The sequence below is a fragment of the Phyllobates terribilis genome, unplaced genomic scaffold (assembly GCF_046119375.1).
Source record: "Phyllobates terribilis strain yellow unplaced genomic scaffold, ASM4611937v1 Scaffold_1__5_contigs__length_1240528914, whole genome shotgun sequence".
NCBI lineage: Eukaryota > Metazoa > Chordata > Amphibia > Anura > Dendrobatidae > Phyllobates > Phyllobates terribilis.
In genome coordinates this window covers 483,702,229-483,728,212 of record NW_027362761.1, presented here as the reverse complement: position 1 = coordinate 483,728,212, position 25,984 = coordinate 483,702,229, and the positions used below count along the sequence as shown (strand labels likewise).

Genomic DNA, 25,984 nt, shown 5'->3' with positions numbered 1-25,984 from the left:
TAAAGTCTGTTTTACAATTTATTTATTTTTTAACAACTAGTATATGGGCTGAGGTGGTTAATTGTTCATCTACTAACCCACCACCCATTGACTGCAGTAATACTGATCCAGAACTCCACTTCAGAGTAACAAGTAGAGGCCAATCTCAAGCTCTTCCAGTTTAGTCGATGCTTCTAGAAGAGTTCTGTCCGTCCTCAAGGTCATACTCTTCTATAAGTGAGACACTAGCTGATACATCACAAGTACTTCAGAGTATCCCAACATCTTATTAGCAATAAGAAAACAACACAATGTACTTAAACAACTTTATTAACACAGCCAAGCAGTGATTAACATTCACATCTATTATCACATCATACAAATGTAAATACAAAATTACTACAGTACAATATATATATTCTCTGCATGATCCAAAATATTTGGTGGCCCCAAAAACGTTTAAAATTCAGCAGCTTATCAAAAACTAAAACCATAAGTTTTCTTCTATTTAAAGTGTAGTTCAATAAGCAGAGGCAAACTTGAGAAATATCGCTTAATTTATTAGACTGGAGGTAAGAAACGTGTGGCTCTTCAAAAACTAAACTTCATCTCTTAAGTATGCCCTGGCAACACTGGACTGTTCAGCGGCTGAACTAGTCGAGCCCAATGCTGAAGAGCCACAGGTTACACAATCCTGTATTAGACTGTTAAATTGGATGAGCATATAAGTGTAAAAGTTATCTTTCAGGGTAGGGAAACAATCAGATATAAAGCTTTTATTCAGTAATGCACTCAACCTAAGTTGCCAGCAGAAAGATGCAACCATGTTATGTGCCCATATCAAAAGGATTGCGGAAGTGCTAATGAGAAGTGCCTTTCCCTTTTATGTATGTGCATATTGCTTTAGAAAAATATAACTATGATTGTTTTATCACATGGCTGTTTGAACTGTTTTTAATCACAGTGTTACGATTCGATTATTGATGGCTATCTATTCCAAACATAGTGCTTTAAAAAGTAGCCCCTTCGGAGAGTGGTCCTCTAATTTGCCCTTGGGCTCCTGAGAAAGACTAGGTTTCTTTAAAGGACAATAAAACATTCTTTTGATTTGGAGATCAGTCACATTCATTAAAACGGCACCTGGACAATGTTCAGAACCACCCGCTCTCAGATTAAAGAGTAAAATACATAAAGATTAAATGGCAACTCTTAAAAATGGTAGTCCGGCCCCTTGACCACACCACCGGGGACGATTGTAAAAAGTATAAGAAGAGGAGTTTCAATAGTGTTCTTGAGAAAGCACAAAAGGCGTTGTCTTACCACTTTCATTCTGACACTTAAAGATTCCCCACCAGAAATGTGACAAACAAGCCTGGACACCCACAATACACACAGATCTTTAAAGAATGGGCAATCAACAAAGCACATGTAGTTAGTCAAACTCGCACCATGTACGGGCATTTTGTCACAAGACGTTTGGAAGTGACGGAAAATGAAATACTTTCCACGACTGCAACAATAAAAGCATTGAAAGAACATGGTGAACGTTGTGAAGAACACAACGCAAATGAACACACGCTTTTCATGCGACCTCTTTCCATTTACAGCTATCCCTCTAAACATTTTTTTATGAAAGGTCTCTGGGTGAAAAAAAAAATGAAGTTTGAAGAGCATATAGGAATTGAAAACTGAAAAGAAAAAAGTAAGACTATGAGATTTCTTGGAATTGACAGGTATTAACTCTCACTTTGAATATAGACTTACCATGCCTTCTCACAGTTCTCTCTATATGTAGCATAGTGTCATACAGTTGTGTATACTTGTTAGGATTATTCACCAAAAAACAAAACCAATGCCCTGTAGCACCAAGCGTTTACAAGTCAGATCCCAACAACTATGTTAAAAAGTTCGCAAGTGGAAAATTGTGTTGGCCAGCCACTTATGGCAACTGTACTACTATACTAAAAGCGCTGTACTCCTGGAACAAAATTGTGTCACTTTAACAAAAATAAAGAGGAGAAAAAAAACCAACCCCGTCACGGAGAGTTTATGAAACCTGTTGATGTTCTTCTCCGACTAACTCCTAAGTGAACCCAAGCTGTTTATAGAGTGAGTGACCAGATCATTTATCTGGATAAAGTTTGCTTTCTGTTACCAACTTAGGTTGATGGGCAGTTTTTTTGATCATGGTTAGAGTCCTTCTACATAGGGAAGCTCAAACAAGAAAAAAAGGTAGATATAAAAACAGTAAACACAGACCTCCTGAGGTTCCTACAACATAAAAATATTCAAGTAGAGAATCTACATCACATAGCAGCGGCTATTTCTGTAGTTTAGCACTCTAACAGCACTTTATTCAGTGTGAGAGACAGACATTGTAAGCCGTGCTTTTAGCATGCCAAGAGGCAGAAACACTGGAATGTAACAAGACAAAGACCCACAATTCTATAAACATTCCATTGACATTCAAAAACTGTCAAGACGAGACCACAATAGTAAGACGTTTTATATATCCCATGATGCAAGAATCAAGGAACTATTGATGATTAACAAAAAAAAAAAAAGGCAACCCTGTCTCCTGTGACCATTAAAGCGGATAGATTGATATTACAGTGTAAAAAAAAATGGCTTTTTGTAAAAGAAATTTGAAATAGTCAAAAAAAAAATTATCTTTGACATGACCCGTCTTTCCCCTAAAAAATAAACGTTTGTATTTGAATGGTTTTATTATTATTTCTCTCATTCTCAGATTTCCTGGAGACCATGTAGTCAAACAGGGAGTTCACCATTTGCTTGTTCACCTGGGAGCTTTTTTGTAGAAATTAAGTTTACTTTATTACAAAGCATTCTTTATAAGGTTTTTAAGATTTAAAAAAGCATCTTAAAGAAGTTGTCCATTACTTTTACATTGATCGGCCTAGAAACCGACACCGTGCACCCCCACCAAACAGCTGTTATCGTTATCTTCTTGCAGTGGCCGAGGCAGGGTACTACACATCCGACTTTTATTGAGTTGAATAGGAGGCGGATGTGCAGTTAGAAGCCCTTGCCACTTCAAGTACACAGCCAGCTCCGCAAGCAAGTACTTCCGGCCGGCGGCCGCCACCGATCACAGCTAATTGGCGGGGGTGCCGGTTGTCAGACCCCAGCCGATCAGATATTGATGCCCTATCCTTAGGATAAGCCATCAATGTAAAAGAAGTGGACAACCTCATTAAATGCAAAAAAAAAACAAAAAAAGGGGGGCCATGCAATATAGTTGGACTTTAAATCAAGTGAAGAATAAAAGAAGTCAGAGCCACTTAGATTATGGGCCAACTATAAAATAATTGGAGATGAGACTTTTTACCGTTTTGGATATTCTAAAAGTACTGTAGAAATAAAAGTACAAATTAAATGAAGAAAAAAAAAAAAAAAAGCCCCCAAAAAACAAACACATTTGTGACTTTTTCCACTAATCATTTTGTGTCATATTACTTAAAAAGAAGACTTGAAGAGGAAAAAAAACAAACAAAAAAAAAGATGGGGTTTGTCTAAACTTATGTAGCAGCATTATATACTTCCATGGATTGTTAGATTACAGTGCTTTTAGTATTTTAAGTCCTTTTATCTCCTGTTACCATGTACAATTTAGTGCAATAGTTCTAAACTATTCAACAAATAAAACCATGCAAATTAGGGAAATTTTTTTTTTTTGTTTTACAAAATTGATTACAAATGTTTCATTCGCAAAACGAATTAAAACAAATATAGTAAAAATGGTTATGGCTTAACATTGCTTGCAAGCGTTTAGAATCTGCTCTAAGAAAATGGAGCGTGTAGGCTTAACTCTGACCCGCAGAGTTAAAAAAAAAAAATAAAAAAAAATGTCTTTAAAAAGGAGATTTCTTTATCATCATGGGATACCACTGAGGCAATCTGAATTAATAAAGACTTGCACTTTTACATGGACACCTTCATTAAGAGTGCCAGTTAAATTTCACATTCACAGTACATAAGAAAATACACATGGAAAGAAAAATAAAAGGTTAAATTAATAAGGGTTTATTCACAGGAATACAAGTGAAGAAAAGCAACAAAAAAAGCAGAACAAAATGAAATGGGGGAGAAAATAAAGGGGGAAACAGAACAAATCTTTCATTCTGATGCTATTTAATTTGCACCCCAATGTATCTGCTTAGGGTACAAAGGGCCACCAACATGCGCCAATAGAGAGCAGATACCTTGCTTCTATGAACTCAATGATATATGATCATGCTTAAAAAAAGAAAAAAAGGGGAGTAATACATTGAAGTGAAAATCACTAGTGGAATATACCAATTACCTCGATGTCTAGTATTCAAAAATGCGCCACCAACACATATGCATCCCTCTTAGACTGCTCTTACTCCACAGAACTTGTAGTAATCACTAGTACTTATCCATGCAAAAAGCACACCACACTGACAGCACGGAGGCAACAAGGTTTTCCACATGTAGATCAGTTTCCACATTGTGATACAATACATCTTTGTTTCTCAAAATTGTCAGATGCTGGAGATATCACTATTTTTATTTGATTTTTTTAGACCTCTTTCCATCAGACAGGCTTGCATTACAGTGTGGCAGGCCCAATTGACAGGTTAAGGGCTAAGGTCTAACCGTACTCTGCAGCACTTAATGTAGATATCCTTAAATTATACCTAAGAAACCTATTAAAAAAAAAAAAAAAAAAAAAACCAGACAATGCATATTTCATCTGTAAACAAACAAAAAAAAAAAGTCCTGGCGCATATGGTAGGTGTTGGCCTATCTTAATGTGTGATACAAGCATGCTACTTAACTCACTAAATTTTATTATTTTACCCACTAACAAATCCTGGACTGCAGACTCCTAAACAAGGAAATTCCTTATGACACTGCACACTAAGGTGCAAAGCACTTTGCGATCTCAAAAATCGGTACAGAATGCCTTGGTTTTATTTTTGTTTGTTTTTTTTTTTGCTGCCAAAAAACCTTGCAAATTAACATTCAGCAAAGGAGTGACTCTTAAAAAAATATATACTTCTATTAAAGATTTATAGTAAACTAAAAATAAGGAGTTTCTTTTTACTAGTTACTCCCCACCTCCTGAAAGAAAAAAAAAAAAATAATCCTCAAAAAAAACCCGAAAAACTAAATTTGGCATTTGGTGGATGTCGATTTTATGCAGATCTTAAATTTATGATGTCACAGGCATCTGAAGTGCGATTGCTATTACCTGCACTTAACACACGTAGCAAGCTGTGTTTAACTTCGCCAACTTCATCTAGTTATGTCTTCATTAACATGCAAACACAGAACTCCCAATTAGTGGGATAGTTAGGCAACCCTTTGCTTTAAAATATACGCAATTTACTGCTATAACCCCATTCTGAAGATTTCCTCTGAAGTGTGCAAAAATTATTTTCCTCTTCCTCCACCCCCTCTAGAGTCCAATTTTAAGGTACTCGTTCGGAGTACCATTCCCCGTATACCAGAATGTGCTGTTTGGCGATTAGAATTTGCTTCTTCACATCCAGTGCAGATTTGTTAAGGAGACATGTTTCCACCCACATAGGCTCCAGACGTTTAAACGTTTCCCGACATCGACTTAATACAGTGACGGCAACACCTCCCTCCCGCCCCTCCCAGTAGGCTTTGGGATTGAACTGTGTTCCCTACTGGTTTGCCCTTCCCCCCTACAATAGGGTAGCTTTTCCCTGGGTGCAGAGGCTCCCCCGCTGTCTCCCAGACTGAAGGACCTATGGGAGATAAAGAAACATCAGGTTAACTTCATAGTTTATCAGCAAATTCTTATGGCGCATTTTGACGTGCTAAATTCAGCCTATCAGTACATCTTAACAGGTATAGCCGGGACTTTATGAAAAACAAAAAATGTGGCTAAGCACCAACAGGCAGGTAGATGCTACTTACCTGCCTGTTGTGCACGTCGCTGGTCTTACCCTCGCAGGGAATTCAGCTGCCTCTGCTGACATCACGTCGACAGAGCGGCGGCTTCTTTTCTGGTTGACAGTCCGCTCCCTCAGTTGGGCTGGGAATCTGGCTGCCAATCAGAATGACATCGGAAGTCCCGCCCTGCCAACAGAGCGGAGAAGAATCTGCCGCTGTGACATCAGCAGAGGTGGCTGGATCACCGGCACTAGCGTTCATAGACAGCGCCGAGCAGAACAGGCAAGTAAGTAGCAGCTACCTGCCTGTTAGTGCTTAGGCACATTTTTAGTTTTTCATAAAAGTCCCCGATATCCCTTTTAAACTCATATCTATTACATATCCCTTGCCACTCATTCTCTGGCCAGTTTACACAGGCCGACTAGCAAAGGAGGAGGACCGAACCATCACCGATAAGTTTGTTCGGTCCTCATACAGCAGGTTATTGGCAGCACCAACTAACGTGTTGCCAATAAAAAAAAAAACATCAGCACAGTCAAATGAGCACGTTGCTCGCTCGTCAGCTGATCGCAATCCTTATACAGGTGAATAATCGGGAACTATTGTTCCACAAACATTCGTTTGCAGATTTTCTTCTTGTTTAAGCACATAATTTGTGAAAAACATAGGCAACCTAAGAAATGACAGAATGAATGAAAGTAGTGTGAAGCTGAAGTACACCACTTACAGCCAGGAATAAACCAGTGCAAGCCGAGAACCAGTTTTCTCGGCTACTTACCCCTAATGTTGAGACTGCAGCTAGAGCACATCTAGATTAAACTCCATAGTAAGCTGCAAGACGTTCTTTAAGAGGAGGCGGAAACTGGTCCGAAAAACGTCTCCAATTTTCTTCCCCTACTTGGTTTTTAAATCCATGAAGGATCTACAAAGAAGGTAAGCAATTAGGCTGATAGAAGTCAACTGGATACCTACATGTTAACAGGCAATTCTGCAGCCACAACTACTTAAACTTGAACAGTCATTTAAATTTTCCTGTTGGGAGGAGGTAGCAAAGTAACAAATTTGCCCTTAAAGGGAATGTGTCACCCCCTGGCTGATATCAGACCTCTACTATGGGCATACAGGTTATAGAAAAGTAAATCTATACATACCTGTATAGCTTATAGCAGAGGTCTGATTGCAGAGAAATCTGGTTTTATAAAGGTTTTTCCAGAGGCTTGGCGTCCCCCTCCTATCTGCTTACTATTCCCCTAAATCGCTGCCTCTGTGCTCAATTATTCCCCCCGTCCCTGCACGTCACAGGGCCCTGTGACGTTCCCTGCTCTGCCTTCCCTCCCGCAGATGCGCAAAGCGCTTTGTTTCCCTCCAGCCCCATTCGGCTGCGTACTGCCAGGGGAGCGGAAATCTCAGTGACTCACTGTCACTTGAGCAATACAAGGCTGTGGCGCAGTACACAGCCAAATGGGGCCGGAGGGGAACAGTAAGCAGATAGGAGGGTCTTGCTTGGCGTCCCCCGAACACCAAGCCTGTGGAAAACAGACTTCATAAAACCAGATTTCTCTGCAATCAGACCTCTGCTATGGGCCATACAGGTAAGTATAGATTTACTTTTCTAGCACCTGCATGCCCATAGTAGAGGTCTGATATCGCCCAGGGGGGGGTGACACATTCCCTTTAAAGGAGTTGTTCAGTAGTGCCAAGTAGGCAATTATAAAATTACAAAAAATATTTACATTTGAGGGTGATGTGACATTGTTAGGGATGTCTATGTTTTTTATTATTTTAGAATGGCCACTTTAGCTGTTAAGTGGTTTATCACTAATCCCTTTAAAAGGCAAGCTTTGAACATGTTAAACGAACCACTTTATGGGAAAGGGAGTTCAGAGTTGTAAGTAGAATTTTTTAATTTATATTTTCTGTTGCGGAGATCTTAGCTTGTAAAGTTTAGGTTATAGTTTATGTTAAGCGAGAGAGATTATTCTATAGGGCGTGTACTCGTTACTTTAAAAACAAACAAAAACAAACAAACAAACCAACCTGCTCTAAGCTATTGTAGGGATGTGTTCTCCCCCTGAATGTTGCTGTCTGATTATGATTGGTTAACGTGATACTAGGAAAGAAGGCTAAGAAAGAAGGCTAAGAAAGAAGGCTAAGAAAGAAGGCTAAGAAAGAAGGCTAAGAAAGAAGGCTAGGGAGGAAGGGAAAGGAAGGACGGAGGGAAGAAAGGAAGGGGGGTGTGTGTGTGTGGAGGGGGGGGGGGGGGTAAAGGAATTTTGAGAATCTCAGGTAATCCACCCCCCCCCCCAAGACTTCAATTATAACCTAACATTTACGAGTTAATATCTCAATAGAAAGGAGAGAAAAAAAAATATTAGCACTACAGCCACTAATATAACATACTCAATATGGAATCCTCCCCCACCCCACCTTGACATACCCAATCAAAAGGAAGGCAGTTTCACTGATAAAGGGGAAGGTGGGGCAGGGGTGTGTCAAGAACCTCTAATGTTAATGTCAGGAATTTATGGATTTCAATTTATAAAAGATCCAGCTTTTTAGTGGCATCTCTAGCTTTTAGGCCCTTGGTACAAGTAGTCATTAACATTTATGTCTGTGTCTGCCCCTTCTGTTGGCCACACACCTGGACCAAACAACATTCAGGGTGACACTTTATCCTCTTTTGTAACCGCCCTTTTGTCTCTCACTAACTGGTCAGCACTGATGTTTAGGGTGGTGGGAGGGCTATAGACAAGATATATAGCAGAAAGAATTTTTATTGAAGATTAGTAAATCAGACTTGCTGTGTAAAAAAAACAAAAAAAAAACCACAAATCACTACCTTACAAAACATGTCCCGGAGGTCTTCCTTTGGATTAATCCAAGATGCAACAGCATCACAGAAAAAAATAAAATCCTGTAAATGAAAAAAGTATTCAATGAGACCACCACTTACAGATAAGCTACAGTAATACATTATTCATGCAGGAAAGGAAAGCAATCGGAGAGGCCTTGTAGGTTGCCTAACTCAGGAGTAACCATAGATGAATTAGGAATAAAGTCTCCAGACAATTTTGTCAGGAGAGAATATCTTTCCACTAAAGCAAAGAAAAGCAATAACACATGGTGACTATTTAGAGGAATGGCCCACTTGGTAAAATTCACTGCTGTTAGCTACTTTGAACACTTAAGTGCAAACTCCATAACACTTGATATTCAAGGAAATAACTAACCAATAAAGCTTGACCAGCACCCGCTCACTTCCACACTGGGAGTCGCTCATTGGCAATGACATTATGACCCCACATATCTGCATAGATGAGTGTATGATCAGCAGATTGTTTCTTGTTTATTAGACTAGTGGATATAAAGTGTTATAAAAGGTTACAGATCTCCAGTGCGGATATCACCATCAGACCAGGAAAAGTTAAGACCACACCTGAGTAAGAGCGTTTAGTCGAATGAAACATGTTTTTGAGCTATTTTTAATGCTGTATCATATGAAAGTTCTTCTGAATAAATAGAATGTTTTTCATGGGGAATCGAGTGCTGAATCATTGTTTTATTGAGGAGTATGCTGCCGTAAGAGCTGGCCCTACTTCATGTTCCGGAGCACAGTTTCAAATGGCTGAATGGTGGGGGGGTGGGAAGGAAGAACTGGATGATGCCGAGCCGATCTCCAGCTCTTTGCGCCTGAACCATATCTCACCAACAATACTCAACTCCAATGCAAAAGTGAGTGGCTCCAGAATTTCCCTGTAATGAGTCTACAAGAGACCGTAAAATTCTTACCTGAACTACACCTCCAGGATTTACAGTGATCATCGTACAAATTCCACGGAAAGCAGAATCTTTCTCCTCATTGTCTCGAATATTTCTTAATGAAGTACACCTACAAATAACAGCACACCTTATTTACTCCATGGAGGCTCGAGCTCACTGAAATTAACTGTGTAGTAGAGTGATCGCCTAAAATTATTCTGTTTAGTGCTACACTATAAGCAAACTGAATCAAGTACAGCTAAGTGGTGAATCTACACTGCCAACATAACATCTAACTCTACTGGAGAACTAGTTGGAAATCTTATTTCAACCAAGTCTTAAAAAAAAAATATATATATATCTATATAAAAAGCCTTTGGGAAGCTAAGACTCATACAGTGTGATAATTTGCTGATACAGTAGACATTGGTGCCAGTGTTACCAGTCTAGTGTAGGACGTAACACATTGGCGTCTGATATGTGCATGCAGCATGTCTGAAAACCATAATTGATGCCCTTTATGTTTACCTATTGCTCGCACACAGTGGAGGCGACAGGTTGTAGATACTTCCATGGATATCTAGGAATTAGTGGCTTAGTGAGGCAGTGTCTCAGCTTAGTCACTGGTAAATATACAAATGGCCGCCTCCTATCTGTAGTGGCGATGGGTAAACTTTAGAAACAAGCTTTAAACACAGCAAGCATGTGACAATCTTATCCCATGCTCCCATGCATCAATTAGTCGTTAGCCACAACAGAAATGAGAAGACTTGTATATGACAATGCTTGGAAGAAATAAAAATTAAAAATAAGTGACAAAATATAGGACAAGATTAGTCACATGTCTGACAATGACTAAGGATTGTGTAATAACTGACAAAAAAAAAAGAAAAAAAAAAAGACAAAATAAAGTCTAAAAATGTGAACTGTAAAGAAAACATGAAGAAATGAATGTAAAAAAAGATTGAAGAATACACACCAGGGTCTTATAAACTGCTGTAGCATGGGGGCCACCTCTTGAGGACAAACGTAACCAAGACGACCAATTGTTATTGCTAAGGCAACGCAATCACGGTTATACACCACCAAACGCCAACCAAGACATGAGCAAATGAGGGGGGGAGGAGAAAAAATAAAGAAAAAAACAACAAATAACTCAGAAACAGAAAACAGAATCTGTGTATGATAATAAACATAAGATATCACTAGTGTCGTTTATGAGCACCACCTCCGCAGAGGGAGTGACATATGGCATAACTGTCAGAAGGGGTTTAGGGCTGGAGAGGAGTGGAGGGGTGGAGAAAGGAGGGCTGGGAGAAAAAGGAAAGAAAAACGAGAGAACACTTAAAACCCAAGGCCTTCATTCTCTATTAGACAGCTTTTATTTCTTGGACACAAGCATTTGTTTTTTTAGCCAAATATGGATGTTTTAAGAAAATTAAATGTTTTATCACTAATGATCAATATCAGGGTAGAGAATATTGGGCAATTTGGTGGAATCCAGAAACAGGTACTGAGGTCACGATACGGCACAAGAAAACTATTTTTATGTACAGCAAGGTAGAATCCAGGAGACCAGGCGATTAACACTAAGGGTATGTTCACACGGCCATTAGGGTGATGGAAAATCTGATGACAATTGGCAAGAGAATCCACAGTGGACATATGAACATTGGACCTACAGGTAGATGTTCAGACGTGACCCATTAATTGGGACAATGTGCATGGAGTATTGGACGGCTTTTCTGAGCAGAATCAATAAAGGACAGTCACCTTTTCTGCAATGTGGATTTCAATTTCAGGCTGAATAGCATTATAAAACTTCTTTAATATCATTGTAAGGCGGACTTACAGATTTTCACACAAACCGCATGAAAAACCTTTTGAAAATCCAACGTGTAAACATATCCTTAGGCCTCATGCACACTTCCATATTAATGACTCTTTGACACGTACTGATATTTCCGGTACCGGAAAAAACAGTACCAGAGATATGTGTCCACCTGTGTGAAAACCTTGTGCTGCACCAGGAGCACACATACCGGAACCTGGGAATCAGCGGTAGTTAGTGCTGTTCCCAAGTGCCGGGTGCTGTACGCTGCCCTCATCATAGTCCCCTGCCAGAGCTGCGATCAGCACCCGCAGGGGATAACGATGAAAGTAGTATTGTCTGCTCCCGGTGTCTCCACCTGTAAAAAATAAGAATAAAATAAAAAATCCATATACTCCCTTGTCCTAAGTGTCCCCAGCTGTAATCCATATGACCGCTTAGCAGAGGAGTTGGGGAGAATGACTTGCTCCAGCGAGAGGTGTCCTGTCACTCATTGAGCACAGCTCCGGGGCCGCTAGCTGGAGCAAGTCATTCTCCCCGGCTCCTCTGCTGAGCGGTCGTATGGATTACAGCGGGGGACACTTATGACAGTTAAGTATAAGGATTTTATTCTTATTTTTACAGGTGGAGACACCGGGAGCAAACACTACTACTACTCTTATCATTATCCCCTGCGGGCGATGATCGCAGTGCCGGCAGGGGACTACGATGAGGGCAGCATTAAGCACCTGGCACTTGGGAACAGGGCTAACTGTACCGCTGATTCCCAAGCGCAGTTACGTGTCACGCGGATGGCATCAGTGTGCGGTACGCGTTTACACGGACCCATTGACTTGAATGGGCCCGTGTGATTTGTGCTGCCGGCCAAAAACAGACATGCCTACACGTGGATCACACGGAGACACGGTCTGTGACACACGTGTGTCAGTGTCTCCGGTACGTGTGGAAACTGTCACATGTACTGGACACACTAACGTGTGAAAGAGGCCTAAGGCTGTGAAGACTGCGATTATCAGGGAGCCACAATACAGTACACACAAACTGAAGACATATTCCTGTAACTCTAAATGACTTTTCATATGGCAGATGTGTGTGTTAAGTACTGTATTAATCCAACATTTTAGAAAGAAACATTACAGCAGCACAAGGAGAGCCAACAGCTATTGAGCCAGTCCGATTACCTGGTAATCTGGAAGCATTCCTAAACCCGTTTGCCAGTGTAAGCATGTCAGGTTTTCAGATAATTTACACACGTGGTCAAAATTGTTGGTACCCCTCGTTTAATGAAAGAACCACCCACAATGGTCACAGAAATAACTTGAATCTGACAAAAGTAATAAATTTAAAAACTATGAAAATGAATAAATGAAAATCAGACATTGCTTTTCAACCCTGCTTCCACAGAATTTAAAAAAAAAAATAAAAAAATTAAACTCATGAAATCGGCCGGGACAGAAATGGTACTCTTAATTTAATATTTTGTTGAGCAACCTTTTGAGGCAATCACTGCAATCAAACGATTCCTGTAACTGTCAATGAGACTTCTGCACCTCTCGACAGGTATTTTGGCCCACTCCTCATGAGCAAACTGCTCCAGTTGTCTCGTGTTTGAAGGTTGCCTTTTCCAGAATGTTTCAGCTCTTTCCAAAGATGCTCCATAGGATTTAGGTCAGGGCTCATAGAAGCCACTTCAGAATAGTCCAATGTTTTCCTCTTAGCCATTCTTGGGTGTTTTTAGCTGTGTGTGTTTTGGGTCATTATCCTGTTGCTAGACCTGCGACTGAGACCAAGCTTTCTGACACTGGGCAGCACATTTCTCTCTAGAATCCCTTGATAGTCTTGAGATTTCATTGTACCCTGCACAGATTCAAGACACCCTGTGCCAGGTGCAGCAAAGCAGCCCCAGAACATAACAGAGCCTCCACCATGTTCACAGTAGGGACAGTGTTCTTTTCTTGATATGCTTCATTCTTCCATCTGTGAACATAGAGCTGATGTGCTTTGCCAAAAACTTCCATTTTTGTCTCATCTGTCCATAGAACATTCTCCCAGAAGCTTTGTGGCTTGTCAACATGTAGTCTGGCAAATTCCAGTCTGGCTTTTTTCTGATTTTTTTTTTTTCAACAATGGTGTTCTCCTTGGTCGTCGCCCATGAAGTCCACTTTGAATCAAACAACGACGGATGGTGCGACCTGACACTGATGTTCCTTGAGCTTGAAGTTCACCTTTAATCTCTTTGGAAGTTAGCCTGGGCTCTTTTGTTATCATTTGTATTATCAGTCTTTGATTTGTCATCAATTTTCCTCCTGCGGCCACGTCCAGGGAGGTTGGCTACAGTGCCATGGATCTTAAATTTCTGAATAATATGTGCAACTGTAGTCACAGGAACATCAAGCTGCTTGGAGATGGTCATATAACCTTTACCTTTAACATGCTTGTCTATAATTTTCTTTCTAATCTCCTGAGACAACTCTTTCCTTTGCTTCCTCTGGTCCATGTTGAGTGTGGTACACACCATGTGACCAAACAGCACAGTGAGTATCTGTAGCCCTATATACAGGCCCACTGACTGATTTCAAGATTGTAGACACCTGTGATGCTAATTAGTGGACATAACTTGATTTAACATGTCCCTTTTGTCACATTTTTAGGGGTACCATCATTTCTGTCCAGGCCTATTTCATGAGTTTAATTTTTTTTTTTTTAAATTCTGTGGAAGCAGGGTTGAAAAGCAATGTCTGACTTTCATTTGTTCATTTTCATGGCTTTTTAATTTATTATTACTTTTGTCAGATTCAAGTTATTTCTGTGACCATTGTGGGTTTTTCTTTCATTAAACGAGGGGTACCAACAATTTTGACCACGTGTGTATATGCCAGGTTAACCCAGTATATCAGACTGTATGGAAAGATCATACCGAACAGACAAAACTATTATAAATGAGACTTTAAGGACTCCCATCTTCCTCAATATAGGCTCTGTGCACATGGTCCTACCAAGGTAAAAACCTGGACTACAGGTATGTTCACACATTCAGTATTTGGTGCAGAAATTTCTGCATATCTTGGCAGCAAAAATGTTGAGTAAGATAGGTCTGTTTTTTTTTTAAGCTTTTTCCCTACTCGCGGAGAGTATTGACATGCTGCCGAATGAAATTAGCACCAAATCTGCCAGTCACAAATAAGCAACATGTGCATGAGACTTCAGGTTTCTCATTCACTTTGCTGGCAATAGGAAACCGTTCCTGTTTTGAGACAAATCTGAGCAGGAAAAAACAAACAAAAAAAAACAACAAATCTGCAACGTGTGCACAGGCCCTAAAGAAAGTCTATTTAAAAGTGCCATTCCTGAGGAAACCATTTTCAGAATAGCAGTTGAATCAGTGATTACAAAAAATGTGAAATGATTGGACTATTGTCTACGGAAGATACTCATTCTTCACTGTCAAAAAAAACACCTGGGCGGAGGGAAGGCTGACATGTCTTTTTTTGCTGAAATTAGAAGATTTACAACAAAAAAAAAAAGCTAAAATTTCAAGATGGGAAAATTGGCAATCGAGCTCGGTGAGTATGTGGCACGTGATCTAAGTGGGTCTGCCGAGAAGCAGCTTCCTAAATATTACAGTGGCTTTCCACTGCATCATTACAAAGCACTCTCGGCGTTAATGGCTGCACGATTTTGCAGAAACAGAGTTGCCATTAACGGTAATTTGTAATACATTTCTAATGATGCAGCAAAAGGTTTTCACGATAGTTAGGAAGTGGCTAGATCGGAGAGAGGACAACTGAGCTCCAAAACCAATGTGAGGATAGCACGTTTTTTTAAAAGGACGTTCCACAACACAGAGGGTTCTAGCACCCATAGTAAATGAATAGGCCTCAATGGTAACATCCCATACAGGAACATCGATGTCCACATGACTGCTGAGTAGAAGCTTCATTAGCGTAGAAATCACTTATGAAAGAAAAAAGAAAAGGACATTGTCTCCATGACATCAGAATAAAAGTTAAAAAAAAGTTGCACTGGACATCACATATCTACTACTTAGGGAGGATGAAAGGGGTTGTAAGAGTTCTATTAAATGTGAGATATTGTCTGAATATTTGTTGGCTTTAACCTTGAAGGACAATAGACTAGAGCGATATGCTGGAGTCACGAACACCAATAACAGCATGACAAGAGGTCAGATAAGAGGGCACTTTGTGTTTTAGATGTGTTCTCTCATACAGAGACAGATGGTTAATGCGAGAGACAAGAGAAATGGGAGGAGGAAGATGTTGGAAAAATAGTATAAAAAAGTCTATAAGCAAACTAAACAGATACTAGAAGTCAGCAGATTTGTATAGAAGCAGAATAAAACAAAACCTATGTCCAGGTGACAAACTATGCAACATTCCCATTGAACAGGCATTTGTGAACAGTAATGTCAGCATGCATTTAAAGCAAGGGATGTAATTTCAGTATAAAAGCTCAGTGTGGGACCCTTTTCTTAGGCAGCGTTAAAATGAAGAATTCAGGATTTTGCTCAGTTCTTAAATAGGTTCCTTGTGGTGGCGGTTCATATATTCTTGGAGAATACACCATCTAACCTTCTGCTCTATGATGGTAGTAAGAGAATGGCCCTCCTAAGACTACTCATGTACTTGAGGTGTGCAGTTGGAACTAGACGTTTACATATACTATATAAAAAAAAAGACATATGCATGTTTTTTTCAATATCTGACATGAAATAAGAATAAACCTTTCCCGTTTTAGGTCCATTAGGATTACCATAATTTTTAATATTTGCCAAATGCCAGAATGAGAGAGAATGTTTTAAGGCATTATTATTACTTACTGCAAAGTCAAAAGTTTCCATACATTTCATTAGTATTTGGTACCATTGCCCTTAAACTGAATGACTTGGGTCAAACGTTTGGGATATCCTTCCACAAGCTTCTCACAATAGTTGGTCGGAATTTGGGCCCATTCCTCTTGACAAAACTGGTGTAACTGATCCAGGTTTGTAGGTGGCCTTGCTCGCATGTGCCTTTTCAGCTTTGCCCATAAATTTTCAATAGGATTGAGATCAGGGATTTGTGATGGCCACTCCAAAACATTGACTTTGTTCTTCTTAAGCCACTTTGTTACCATTTTGGCAGTATGCTTCTGGTCATTGTCCATTTGGAAGACCCATTTACGCCCAAGCTTTAACTTCCTGTCAGATGTCTTGAGATGTTGCTTCAGTATTGCCACCCAATCTTTTCTCATGATGCCATCTATTTTGTTAAGTGCGTCAGTCCCTCCTGCAGCAAAACAACCCCACAACATGATGCTGCCTTCCCTGTGTTTCACAGTTGGGATTGTGTTTTTAGGCTTCAAGCTTTTTCCTCCAAATGTAACGATGATTATGCCCAAAAAGTTAAATTTTAGTTTCATCAGACCACAGGATATGTCATAAAAAATTAAGGCCTCTGTTCCTGTGTGCATCCACAAACATTAATCTGGCTTTTTTATGTTTCTTTTGGGGTAATGGCTTCTTCCTGGCAGAGTGGCCTTTCAGCCCATGTTGATACATTACTCGTTTCACTATGGATATTGACACAATACAGAGTCCGCCATCACCTTCACAAGGTCTTTCGCTTTTGTCCTTGGGTTGATATGCACATGTCGGACCAAAGCACGTTCATCTCTGGGACACAGAACCAGTCACCTTCCTGAGCGGTATTAATGGCTGGACATTACCATCTTGTTTGTATTTGCATATAGTTGTTTGTACAGATGAACGAAGCACCTTCAGGTAGCTTGAAATTGTACCCAAGGATCAGCCAGACTTGTGCAAGTCCATAATTCTCTTCCTGATATCTTGGCTGATTTCTTTAGACTTTCCCATGACGCTACACAAAGAAGCAGCATGTTTCAGGTGTGCTTTAAAATACATCCACAGGTGGGTCTCTAGTTGACTCAGATGTTGCCAAAAATGAAGCTTCCAAACACATGACATCATCATATGGGCAGTCCAGGATGGTTTAAAGGCATAGTAATCTTAGTGTATGTAAACTTTTGACTTTGAGAGTCCTCAGAGGTTGATACCATATTTTCAGTTAGCCATTAAAAGGTAACAAGTTGCAAGCTTTCGAAACTACTCAGGTTTCTTTATCAGGCATAGTATAACAAAATCTGAAGAGTCACATATATACACAGCAAGACACAAAAATAACGCAATAGATGAGACAAGAGACGTAAAGCAGAGCTATTACTAAGGGAGGGGGAAAAACATTTGTGGCCGTAAATATTGGAATAGTTCATAGATCAGAAGCGTGAAAGTTTTATTGTTCGGTGATTGAAGTTTATTCCGGAGCGGTGATGCCCCCACAGGTCTGAGGAGCACATTCTTTAGTTGATGTAGAATGACAAAACCATGCGACACATTCATTCCTGCTCTGAAGGTGTCAAAGGTAGTCACGAATTTATATTCCCAAACTTTTCTGGCAATCTGAGATTTGAAATTACCTTTTAATACGAGTAATTTCATATCCGTGATGCTGTGATCAGGGAAACAAAAATGTTTGGCCACAGATTAATCTACTCTTTTTTCTTTTATTGTGTGGCGATGAAAATTCATCCTTGTTCTAAGTTGTTGTCCTGTCTCCCCTACATACAGACCCCCAGCTGGACATTTGGTGCATATATCAAGTACACTGCATTATACTATTCTCTCTTTCATTCTGGCATTTGGCAAATATTAAAAATTATGGTAATCCTAATTGACCTAAAAATGGGAAAGGTTTATTCTGATTTCATGTCTGATAAAAACATGAATGTGAGTCTTTTTGTATAGTGTATGTAAACTTCTGGTTTCGACTGTAACTCAGAACCTACAAGTTACTGCAAATTATCTAAAAAGCATGGGGGCGGCTCTATCCTACTGTCCATTGAACGCTTATTTGGCTTGACAGCCATCTCTGACTCCCAACGCTAGATTGGCTGAGCCCAGTGTCCATGTGTTCTCACAAATTAATTAATATACACAGCCTTGAGGACACTTTATAAATCATGTATTTTGGGCTAAAAAAAAAAAATTTGCAATAGGGTTTCATTAAAAATTTTGCAGTCTGTTGCTGGCTGCAGAATGAGCTAATGACAGTCGTCAGTGAGCTTGTTCTGACCGTGTATAAAACTCTTGCAACCGACTTATAATCACATAAAAGATCAGCTTTTCTATTATGTGTAGTGTGGTCATAAATCAGCTGAGAGGAGCGCAATAAAAGACAGAAAAGCATTATAACCTGTCAGAAAGACCTCACCAATGGTTCCTAAAATGACAATGCATGAAAACAAAACACAGCCTTACAATTAAAAACAGCTACACTTTTAATGAAACCCAAAACCAAACATTTTATGCATGTAGTTTTATTTATTTATTTTTTTTTAAATACATCAATAGTACACATGAAAATAAGAAACTTTGTAATATATTTTATCAGAGATCTGCTACTTTCTCCTCCTGTATTGAGCTTTCACTAAGAATTCATGGATAAAATGTTTCAGAGATCACTGAAAGCAAATTCTTCCATTACGGGTATAGGAGATGACAATTGTTGCTTTAACATTTCTATGGAGAACTGGAACTTATTTCAGGAGAACTTGCAGCAGAATGTTTGTCTTCCTCTAGCTCCTCCCCTCTTCATAGAATTTTAAAAGCACCAACTATCATCTCATATCCCAGTAATTGGAAAAGGAGTCCTCACTTAACAGATTTTACCTCAGAATGTAGAGTGAAGGCTCAGTCCAGTTGGGGAAAGTTTAAAGTTACTTATTTTAATGTATATTATTTAGGAAATTCAAAACTAAAATGACCATTACCCTTTAAATGGAATCGGTCACCAGGTTTTTCCCCATATAACCTACGAGCATCACCTGTACGCTTTATGTGACAGCATTCTAAAATGCTGTATATAAGTCTCCAAGCCACCATGCAAAACCTTTTATTATACTCACCTACGAAGCGGTCAGGTCCGATGGGCGTCGCAGTCGTCCTCCTTCTCTGCTTTGTGTGGATGATGCATCCTACGTCATGCACAGTGTTCCCCATCATGCTCCTGCGCAGGCACATTTCTCTGCCCTGCTGGGGGCAGAGCAAAGTACTGTTCTGCACATGCGCAGGGAAAGGCCAAGGCACGCCAGCGCATGTAAACTACGGTACCTTGCTTTGTCCTCAGCAGGGCAGAGAAATGCACCTGTGCAGGAGCGCGACGGGGAACACTGTGGATGACATAGGACGCGTCATCCACCCGAAGCAGAGGAGGAGGCGACACACCAAGACCAGCGACGCCCATTGGACTGCACTGTCCCGTAGGAGAGTATAATAAAATCTGTTTTTTTGGGGGGGTTTTGAATGGCAGCTTGGAGACATATATAGCATTACAGAATGTTGTAACAGGGCTGAAAGGTGGTGCCCTTAGGAAAAAACAGGTTACAATCTATAAGAGGGACAAATCCCTACCAAATGGTAATATATGCGCACCTTCTTCATTTTAACACCTTTTTTAATATAAACTCCATTAGTTTTCAACTGCGGGGAGAAGGTATGCCATAAAAAAAAAAATATATGCTAAATTTCCTGTACACTTATGTCCCACAATGAATTTTTAGCCAAAAAGTACATCACATTCAACATATACAAAAGAAAATACAAAAACTAAAGAAAACTAAAAATACATTAATATATGAACCCTCTAATATTTATTATTGGTACCAGTATAAATAGCTCCACTATATTTCATATTTGGGTTAAAAAACATATACCAAAGTGGGATTATACCTGATTAGGCTTCCATAACAAAATATTTTCAAAAATGTACCTCTAAATTTGGCACATATAAAAAACAAGAACTATGATATATGCTTTTCATTAGTGACTTTGTGTTCACTACTGGCACGACCCAATAGGTTTCAGTCTCCAGCACTGTATAACATTGTGATTTTGTCATTGCACAGTGCTGAAGACGAAACCCCAGAAGAGAGCACCATCCGTGGCCGAGCCGTGGCAGCTACTGATCGCATACTCGTCAATCACAGTGCAGGCTCCTGCACTACAAACAATCTCATCTCTATAACTGGAGGTGCGCTTTATTAACATGCTAAAAGTATAGTTCTGTCTTATTAGTTGGCTGGTGGTAGGCTTTCTACAACAATTTTTGATCAAGAAAAAAAAACAAAAAACAACACATTATATTAATAAAAAAGGGATAAAAGATGCTAAAATAAAATGGATGAGTCAAGGCTACAAATCTGATGGCAAACAAATGACATCAGCTCAGTCAAAAGACAAATGAACCCAAGTCTGTGCCTGCAAACACCCGGCAAGTGGTACCTGTATTTTCTAAGAGAGTCTTTGGTGTGTTGGGCCGGTTAATGATTTCTACAAGTTGATGCAACACCAGTGGAATATAAGGCTGCATCTCAGCTCCTAAAACAAACAAAAAAAACCCCACAAGATCAAGGATAGACCTTATATTCAGTGGATACTACAGCACACAATAATACACGTCATGTAAGCAGATTACTATTACAATGGTTGTCCAATGAGGTGAACTTGTGTAGTAGAATACGACGTGAGCTAAAAGACAATTCTTTCATATACTTTCATCAACCAACGCAGCAGCCAAATCAAAGCTGAGCGCCAGCTTTCACTCTTTTGCCCCTTTGTTACCATTTTTGGATATAAAGTATTTGGAAGAAATATTTTTAAATATAACTTAATGTAAAGTTAACATAAACTAGCAACTTTTTTATTCCTCTTCAAAAGGTCTCAGACTCCTGTAAAGCTAAACAAACCTTCAAAAAAGGACACTATCTTTTCAGCAGTAGACCAATGTGACCTCATGACCCTCTCAGCCACTGAATAGGAGAGCCCCGATTTCTGCGCAGCAGTAGGCGTCATGTTTTTTTTTCCCCCGCCTCTACATAGATTTTTTTTGAACAAGCATCTTTCTAAATGAAGATCTGCCACAAAAAGTTAGATCTACCTACATGTACGATTATTTAATCCCTTCCCGGCTGGGTGATATTCCACTTGTTTTCTGTTACCACTCAATGTACTGGAAAAAACATTTCAAGTGCTGTGAAATTGCACACAAAAAAGTAAAAAAAAAATTGCAATTGTACAATGGTTTTACAGGTCTTATTTTTACATAATTCATTACATGGTAAAATAGATTTGGCAATAGGATTCTCCAGGTCAGTATGAAGTTGATACCAAACTTAGATTAAAAATAATGTATACAAGTGTTGTAAAAAAATTCAGGAAAAGCAAAAAAAAAAAAAAAAAAAAAAAAAAAAAAAAAAAAAAAAGATTGTGTCGCCGTTTTCTGAGACCCAGAACAGTTTTATTTGTCAGCCGATGGTGATGTGTGAGGGCTTTTTTTTTCCCAAGTTCTTTGGAGTATATACACAACATTTTGACCGCTTATTACTGCATTTTTTTTGCAGTGTTGCAATGTCTGAGAAACCGCAATTCTGGCATTTTGATTTTTTCTCTCATTATGCCTTTTATTGATTAAGTTGATTTTATACACACTGCTCAAAAAAATAAAGGGAACACTTAAACAACACAATGTAACTCCAAGTCAATAACACTTCTGTGAAATCTACCTGTCCAGTTATGAAGAAACACTGATTGTGAATCAATGTCTCCTGCTTTTGTACAAATGGAACAGACAACTGGTAGAAACGATGGGCAATTAGCAAGATACCCCCTATAAAAGGAGTGGTTCTGCAAGTGGTGACCACAGACCATTTCTCTGTTCTCATCCTTTTTGGCTGTTTTGGTCCCTTTTTCATTTTGCCATTGCTCTCACCCCTAGAGGTACAGTAGCATGAGGCGGTGTCTACAGTACAACCCACAGAAGTTGCTCAGGTAGTGCAGTTCATCCAGGATGGCACATCAGTGCGAGCTGTAGCAAGAAGGGTAGCTGTGCCTGTCAGCACAGTGTCGAGCATGGAGCAGATACCAGGAGACGTGGAGGGAGCCATAGGAGGGCAACAACCCAGCAGCAGGACCGTTTCCTCCTCCTTTGTGCAAGGAGGAACAGGAGGAGCACTGCCAGAGCCCTGCAAAACGACCTCCAGCAGGCCACATATGTGCATGTGTCTGCACAAACGGTTAGAAACCGACTCCATGAGTGTGGTATGAGGGCCTGACGTCCACAGATGGGGGGCTGTGCTCACAGCCCAACACCGTGCAGGACGTTTGGCATTTGCCACAGAACACCAGGATTGGCAAAGTCACCACTGGCGCCCTGTGCTCTCCACAAATGAAAGCAGGTTCACACTGAGCACATGTGACAGAAGTGACAGAGTCTGGAGACGCCGTGATCTGCTGCCTGCAACATCCTTCAGCATGACCGGTTTGGCAGTGGGTCAGTAATGGTGTGGGGTGGCATTTCTTTGGAGGGCCGCACAGCCCTCCATGTGCTCGCCAGAGGTAGCCTGACTGCCATTAGGTACAGAGATGAGATCCTCAGACCCCTTGTGAGACCATATGCTGGTGCGGTTGGCCCTGGGTTCCTCCTAATGCAGAACAATGCCAGACCTCATGTGGCTGGAGTGTGTCAGCAGTTCCTGCAAGATGAAGGCATTGAAGCTATGGACTGGCCCGCCCGTTCCCCAGACCTAAATCTGGTTGAGCACATCTGGGACATCATGTCTTGCTCCATCCAACAACGTCACGTTGCACAACAGACTGTCCAGGAGTTGGCGGATGCTTTAGTCCAGGTCTGGGAGGAGATCCCACAGGAGACCATCCGCAACCTCATCAGGAGCATGCCCAGGCGTTGTAGGGAGGTCATATAGGCACGTGGAGGCCACACACAATACTGAGCCTCATTTTGACTTGTTTTAAGGACATTACATCAAAGTTGGATCAGCCTGTAGTGTGTTTTTCCACTTTAATTTTGGGGGTGACTCCAAATCCAGGCCTCCATTGGTTAATAAATTTGATTTCCATTGATGATTTTTGTGTGATTTTGTTGTCAGTACATTCAACTTTGTACAGAACAAAGTATTCAATGAGAATATTTCATTCATTCAGATCTAGGATGTGTTATTTGAGTGTTCCCTTTATTTTTTTGAGCAGTGTATTTTCTCCATTTTTTTTTTTATTAGTAATCAGGGAAGGTGAAGGGGGGAGGGGACAATTCAACATTTTTAATATTTTTATTATTTTGCAGTTCTTTTTAAGGAACTCGAGGATGTGATTTTCTGATTCGTTCATACTATATACTTTAATACCACAGTATTGCAGTATATAATAAAATTTGAGGTCTTGTATGGATGCCAGCTGAAGGCTGTTATGCAGAGAAGAGCCTTCATGACAGGCGCAGAGAGTCTTCATCAAACCCCTGGCTTCCATAGCAATCCATCAGCACCCAATGACAGTGTTACAAGGGACAGAAAAGCGTGTAAAACTGAAAAAAAAACAGACAACTATAAATGCTGAAGTCAGATTCAGAGTAGCAGTTAAGGTGATGACAGGAGCAGGCAAAGCTCAGGTGTCAAGAGGCAGATGATGGCTGTATTGCACAGCCATCATCTTCCAATAAGGAAGGCCCAGTTTCAGAGCATGCTTCAAGACAGGGACCCAACATGACATACTATTACGTTATATGTAGGGAAAGGGGTTCAAAATATATCAGCTAACAGAAGTTAAAAGAACATGAGAAGACTTTCAAAAAAAAAAAAAGTTAAATCAAAAATGTATGTAAACTTGAACATTTTAGTAATTTTAGTTCAACTTTATTAACTTTCTTACATAAACCATATATTCAATGGTTTTCACACATTTAGGGAATGCTTAGGAAGAGGTCAGCCATAAACCAAGAACCATGTATCAGAGATAGAATTTGAGATTTATTAGCACTTGTGCAACACAAAACTGGAATAGTTACTGCCCATAGAGCGCAAATTCTAAAATTCACTGTTCAGAGAACCTTAAAAAAAATGAAAGCAGCAGTCAACTACTTCATTTTCTTATACATCACTTTTGATAAGTTTTTCCACTCAAAAAAGTCAGATGTTCTTTAAATGCAGTACATAAGGGAGCAAACATTTACATATCTATACTAATGGACCTGACACTACATAGAGTAGTTGAAGACACTATAGTATAGATTTTATTCAAGCTTTACTATTAAATTTACTGTCAATTCTATATTAACAAAAAAATAATAGTCATACATACCCATCTGTATAGATATTTCACCAATTGCCCAAGTAGCATTGTTGCACACAGAAATTAGCTCCGGGTTTAAATTTGTTCCTAAAATGGGCATGAAATCCGCTAAACGAAAAAAAAAAAGAAAAAAAAGTGGTGTAAAATGTACAAAAAAAAAAAAAAGTCATATCAAATACAACTACCAAAGTGAAAAGATCAAATCTTACCAATGCACGCCTTGACATGTTGAAAACAAGCCTTGGTTAGATCTCCCAATAAAGCAAAAGAACTCTGCCGTACCTCTGGCATTTTATCCTAAGGGGCAAAAAGTAGGAAACGTGTTTTATGGGCGTTTACACTCCTTTACTGGTGTAAATTATAATAACTGACATTTTGCAATGTTGCTACAAAAGTAATTAAATGGAACCGGTCACCAGAAAAAAAAGCTATTAACCTGCAGATATGAAGTTAATCTGCAGGTTAATAGCGTTATTGTGCCGCCCGGCGCCTGCACTTGGTCAAATGCTGTGGGGAGAAAATTAACTTTATTCCCCCCAGCAGCATACCAGTTTCAATCACGGGGGCGGCTGGCTGTTGGGGGGGGGGGGGGGGTGAGGCACGGTACAGACGCCACGCTCCATGCACAGAGCGGTGACTGAACCGGGAACACTGCCGAAGGGAATGGAGTTAATTTCTCCCTGCAGCATTAGTTGAAGTGCGGGCGCCGGGCAGGTTAACGCTATTAAACCTGCAGGTTTACCCCATATATGCAGGTTAATGGCGTTTTTTTTCTGGTGTCAGGTTCCCTTTAAATTGTCACTTTCAACAAACCTAACATAAAATCAACAAAAGAATGAATATAACATTGTCAAAATTTCAAAAATCAGAGAAATTTGTTTTCATTCTCAACTAATGAGGCACTTTTCCTCCCCCTTGCCTTATGAACTCATCATCCATCCTGAAAAACTCCTCAAATCAGTCTTGGTCCATGTAAGAGGGCATTTCATAACAGTGAGGCGTCAGGTTATACTCCTATTATATTCTGTACACAGGGGAGGGAGGAGGCTCAGCAAGACCGGGCAGGCACGAAAAGACTAAATGAGATCCATCTGCAGCTTTCAGCTAATGTAACTCACTTCAGTGCTGGTTTCACAGCTACATAGCAGAGTACTGCTGTATAAATGTTCTCTACAGAGAAAAAAGAGCAGAATCCCTCAGTGTGCGCTGTGTATAAGAGACAACATGGCAGTTTATCTCCACCCACTGGCTCAGAGAAAACAGGAAATTAGAAAATAGAGCTTGTAGAAGGG

At 39.9% G+C, this 25,984-nt stretch overlaps 1 protein-coding gene across 2 annotated transcripts in view; it reads right to left on the bottom strand.

The window, feature by feature from the left end:
* Positions 1–291: 291 nt before the first annotated feature.
* Positions 292–25,984, bottom strand: part of TNPO1 (transportin 1) — a 77,254-nt gene continuing 51,561 nt past the window's right edge. For both annotated transcript variants that reach the window (XM_073679629.1, XM_073679638.1), the window contains exons 17-24: positions 24,902–24,989; positions 24,702–24,800; positions 20,835–20,930; positions 10,628–10,703; positions 9,679–9,778; positions 8,729–8,803; positions 6,668–6,811; positions 292–5,741 (exon numbers count right to left, since the gene is read on the bottom strand). In XM_073679629.1, the coding sequence (XP_073535730.1) occupies positions 6,704–6,811; positions 8,729–8,803; positions 9,679–9,778; positions 10,628–10,703; positions 20,835–20,930; positions 24,702–24,800; positions 24,902–24,989 (642 nt within the window). In that variant the 3' untranslated portion in view covers positions 292–5,741; positions 6,668–6,703. The remainder of the gene's footprint in view (positions 5,742–6,667; positions 6,812–8,728; positions 8,804–9,678; positions 9,779–10,627; positions 10,704–20,834; positions 20,931–24,701; positions 24,801–24,901; positions 24,990–25,984) is intronic.